Source organism: Palaemon carinicauda, chromosome 10, assembly GCF_036898095.1.
Source record: "Palaemon carinicauda isolate YSFRI2023 chromosome 10, ASM3689809v2, whole genome shotgun sequence".
Lineage (NCBI taxonomy): Eukaryota > Metazoa > Arthropoda > Malacostraca > Decapoda > Palaemonidae > Palaemon > Palaemon carinicauda.
In genome coordinates, this window is record NC_090734.1 from 6550604 (window position 1) to 6555721 (window position 5118).

The window sequence follows — 5118 nt, forward strand, 5'->3', positions numbered from 1 at the left end:
ACTTCCGTCGCAGGTGGTTCCTGCCAGTACCTGGCCGCAAGGGATACTTTCTGACGAAATCCGATTAATAATTGTTCATATCTGACCTGAGAAACTATATCGGAAACGTGGCAATTTTATGTCACGTTTCTTTATTTTACGACTGAATAGTGTTACAAAAGTATAACAATTAGAAGTTGAGTTTTTATATAACTAAAGTTTAATAATTAAAGTAATGGTATTCATTATAACCATGAAATGGCATCCTTATCTCTATTTTCGAAACAATGTTGGAATTATAGTAAGGTGTATTTTTGTCTTTAAGTACATCTCAAACTTCTTCGTAAATTTGAAAGTGTAGACAAAGTACACATCTCATTGTGGATTTGTTTTTGCCAATTTCTCCACGCATATTGCTGTTTGAAGCTCATGCACCTGCAGTACATGAATTGAATCTAGCTGAGATGATAAAAGAAATAAAATTTCGATAATCGCACGAGCACTACAATAATTCTTCTGAACCTTCTTCAGAGAACACAGCTTACTAAAAAAAAGGTCAGACATGTTTGTTTTGCCTGTGTCCACCTGACAAAGAAACAGTACAAATGAATCTTCATCAAGTAACAAAGCATACTAATGCAAGTCAGATATCTTCACTCTGCTGAGTCCATTTTCGAGAATATCCCTTAGATATCCAGAATAGATTGGGAACAGTCGCCATATTGTTGTTTCCCTGCTGCCATCTTCTTTTTTTTAAGGGGGGTGGGATTTTGTAGTTTCCTATTTTTGCATTTTTGATCTAGTTTTGGGGAATTCTCTTTAGAGAACACAGCTTACTAAAAAAGGTCAGATATGTTTACTCTGCCTTTGTCCACCTGACAAAAAAACAGTACAAGTGAATCTTCATCAAGTAACAAAGCATACTAATGCAATTCAGACTTCTTCCCTCTGCTGAGTCCATTTTCTAGAATATCCCTTAGATATCCAGAATAGATTTGGAACAGTCGCCATCTTGTTGTTTCCCTACGGCCATCTTGTTTTTTTTTTTGAGGGGGGGGGGGAATTGTCTAGTTTCCTATTTTTGCATTTTCGATCTAGTTTTTTGGAATCTTCTTCAGAGAACACAGCATACTAAAAAAGGTCAGACATGTTTGTTCTGCCTTTGTCCACATGACAAAGAAACAGTACAAGTCAATCTTCATCAAGTAACAAAGCATTCTAATGTGAAGTCAGACTTCTTCCTTCTGCTGAGTCCATTTTCTAGAATATCCCTTAGATATCCAGAATAGATTGGGAACAGTCGCCATCATGTTTCACTGTGGCCATCTAGGTTTTTTTGAGGGGGCGGATTGTCTAGTTTCCTGTTTTTGCATTTTCGATCTAGTTTTTGGGAATCTTCTTCAGAGAACACAGCATAATAAAAAAGGTCAGACATGTTTGTTCTGCCTTTATCCACCTGACAAAGAAACAGTAAAAGCGAATCTTCATCAAGTAACAAAGCATACTAATGCACTTCAAACCTCTTCCCTCTGCCGAGTCAATTTTTTAGAATATCCCTTAGATATCCAGAATATATTGGGAACAGTCACCATCTTGTTGTTTCCCTGTGGCCAGCTTCTTTTTTTTTTCTTTTTTTTTGAGAGGGGGGATTGCCTAGTTTCCTATTTCTGCATTTTCGATCTAGTTTTTGGGAATCTTCTTCAGAGAACACAGCATACTAAAAAAGGTCAGACATGTTTGTTCTGCCTTTGTCCACCTGACAAAGAAACAGTACAAGTCAATCTTCATCAAGTTACAAAGCATACTAATGCGAGTCAGACCTTTTCCCTCTGCTGAGTCTATTTTTTTGAATACCCAGAATAGATTGGGAACAGTCGCTATCTCGTATTTTTTTTGAGGGGGGGGGGATTGTCTAGTTTCCTACCTTTGCATTTTCAATCTAGTTTTTTGGAATCTTCTTCAGACAACACAGCATACTAAAAAATGTCAGACATGTTTGTTCTGCCTTTGTCCACCTGACAAAGAAACAGTACAAGTGAATCTTCATCAAGTAAAAAAGCATACAGGGGCGCCCCTAGGGTTTCTTTAAGGCTAATATTTTAATTTGCGCCCCCAGGCCCACCAGCTAGGAGGTCTGGGGTGAGCAGTAGCCAGTAGCTCCCCATTGGGTGACTTTTCGGGATAGTTTAATTGTAAATCCAGGTACCAAATATTAAGTTGAAATGCATTATGCGCGCGCACACACACACACACATATATATATGTATATATATATATATATATATATATATATATATATATATATATATATATATATATATGTATATATATATATATATATATATATATATATATATATATATATATATATATATATATATATATATATATATATATATATATATATATATATATATATTTAATCAAGGTTAAAATTTACAACAATTCCATCATTATTTTATAATATGCAACCATTGCAAGGGCAATTTTGATTCCTATAAAGATATATTAGACAATTAATGTATTCATAACATTATATTGAAAATAGCATTAAATAGAGCAAAACAATGATTTTTGCTTATAATCTATTTTAAAAGTTTTTATTTAATACGGGAAATGTGCATCTGATAGTGAAGTTATGATTGAGTATATAACAAATTAATAAGCAATTATAAAAATATGAAAATTAATGTTTTGAGTTATTAGTTCTTTAAAACTTCAATCAGAGATAAGAAAATGTAACTGGTGAAGAAAATCTGACTCATTTTCCTTCCATTTTAGTGTATCCTTAGCTGAAAAAGGTGGGAAAAATAAAACATGGCCTCTACATATTTCAAGTAACTAAAATCCCCTAACTAAACTATTAAAAAAAAAAGACTAGAATTCAATGTACTGAAAGGAACTGAAAGCTATGTACGTAAAAAACGTATAATATCAATCTCAGTTATTGAAGAGAATGAGATATTCTCTTCATAACTACGAACTGAATTATTAACAAAAAGACTAGAAATCAAAGTAGTGAGAATAGTTAACAATTCTGAAGTAAACATGAAGATAACTCAGAAACGATTGTTTAAATTTTATATTATTAGGATCTGTTTACAATAACAGCTTTCAATTATAATGTATTTCTAACTTTATACTAAAATTTATCAATATCTGTCAATGGCACAAATGAGAAATTCAATTTCAGTGAGCACTGAGTCTTTCTAGATTCTTGGCTACAACTACAGATAACTAAAAATTTGCTTTCTGTGCCTTTTTCTTGGCAAAATCAGCCACTAGATTCCTTAGATCAACTTTCTGTGCGATCTCGTTCTCAATAGAGACCATAGCTAGACCAACAAGTCTTTCTTCTGTCATTGTAGATCGCAAATACGTCTTAATTTTAATTTTGAGAAGCTCCTCTCGTCGCTCGCCACAGTAACAGGCAAAGTAGCAGAATGCGCAAGGAAACAAATGTGTTGGGTACACTGTGAACCAGCCCTTGTTCACAAATGAACTTTAAAACATCCAGGGGAGTGACTGTCAGGCTGAAGGCGGCGTGCAACTGCCTGAAGTTCATGACACAAGTCAGTGGCGTCTATGTCCTTGCTTTCTCCATCTCGTAGTGCTGTTTGCAGCTTGGTGCGATGTTCCATAAGTTGTGTGTTTGTTATCCCATTAAGTGATTTTCACATCATACAGGATACCAAAAACAGACTTCATCTGCTGCAGTTGCTGAAAACGTTCCAGTACAGAATTGATGGCAACATCGAGTACAGCAAAATAGAAGTCAACTTTAAAGTTCACTTTTGCATTCTGCACTGGTGTGTCTTCTCCTTCATAGTCAAACTGCCTTTTATTTTTCCTAAGACGAACGGAATCTGCAACAAAAACTGGGTCTATCTCCAAATCATCAGCCAATTCAGTAGCATCAACTAGTACCTTTTCAAACTGTGTATCACTTCTTCTCTCTTCTAGAAACATTCTAGGGCATTCCAGTTGTTTTAATGCTAATGAAATATATTTTTCTTTTGCTTGTAGTTGCTTGCTGGTAATGTTTATTTCAAAAAGAATGTCATACCAAACGATCAATGAAACCAAAAATTTGAGTGTTGCAATGCCATTTGCAAGAACTTTAGCTTCTGCACGTGTGGAATTTCCAGATGATCCAAGGAGAGTAAAATCTGTTGCCATTTCAGTAAGAGCATCATATATGTCACCAATTTGGTAACGGATGGGTTTTAGTGCATCTATCCGACTCTCCCATCGTGTTTCACTCAGAGGTTTTACTGTTAAGCTTTGTACATGACGTTTCAGTACATCCCAACGATAAGTTGAGGCTGAGAAGAATACATAGAGCTTTTTTATCACGCCGAAAAAATTAGTTGCTTCTAAGCAGCAACTTGCTGCATCATTCACCACAAGATTTAATGTGTGTGCTGAGCATGGCACGAACAGCACCCTGGGATTTCTTTGAAGGAGTTTCTTCTGTACACAATTGTGCTTGCCTTTCATATTGCTGCCATTATCATAGCCTTGACCTCGCAAGTTGTCAATGCACAGATCCATTTTCTTGAACTCTTCCAGAATAGTTTCAGCCATGAATGCACCAGTGGTTTCTTGTAGTAACACATAAGCCAAGAAATATTCTCTCACAGCTATCACAGCATTATCTTCATCAACTTGAACAAACCTGATTATGACTGTCATTTGCTCCACATGACTCACATCAGGTGCGCTGTCCAAAATTATTGAAAAATATTTTGCAGTACGTGCATTTCTCAGAATTTCTTCCTTAATATCATTTGCTAATATGTCTATCAATTCATTCTGAAGGTTTTTTCCTAGATTATGTACATGTGTTTCTTCATTCCTTATCTTCCGCAGAAGTTCACTCATAACTGGATCAAACAATGCCATTAGTTCTACAAACTTTAAAAAATTTCCATTTCTTGCACTGTACAATTTTTCATTTGTTCCTCGAAAAGAGAAGTTCTTCACACCAAGTACCCTTACTAAGGCAATAAGTCGTTCCAAGATTTGTTGCCAATAATTTTCAACTTTCTCTTGCACACAAGGTTTCATCATCTATTGTTTTGTGTTTTTTCAAACGCTACTCAAGCTCTTTCTACTTGCCCACATTGTCCAAATGAT

At 35.2% G+C, this 5118-nt stretch overlaps 1 protein-coding gene across 1 annotated transcript; it reads right to left on the minus strand.

The window, feature by feature from the left end:
* Nucleotides 1–3642: 3642 nt before the first annotated feature.
* LOC137647830 (zinc finger MYM-type protein 1-like) lies at nucleotides 3643–5049 on the minus strand. The gene has a single exon (XM_068380789.1). It carries the CDS (start codon nucleotides 5047–5049, stop codon nucleotides 3643–3645), a length of 1407 nt encoding a protein of 468 aa, XP_068236890.1.
* Nucleotides 5050–5118: the final 69 nt, after the last annotated feature.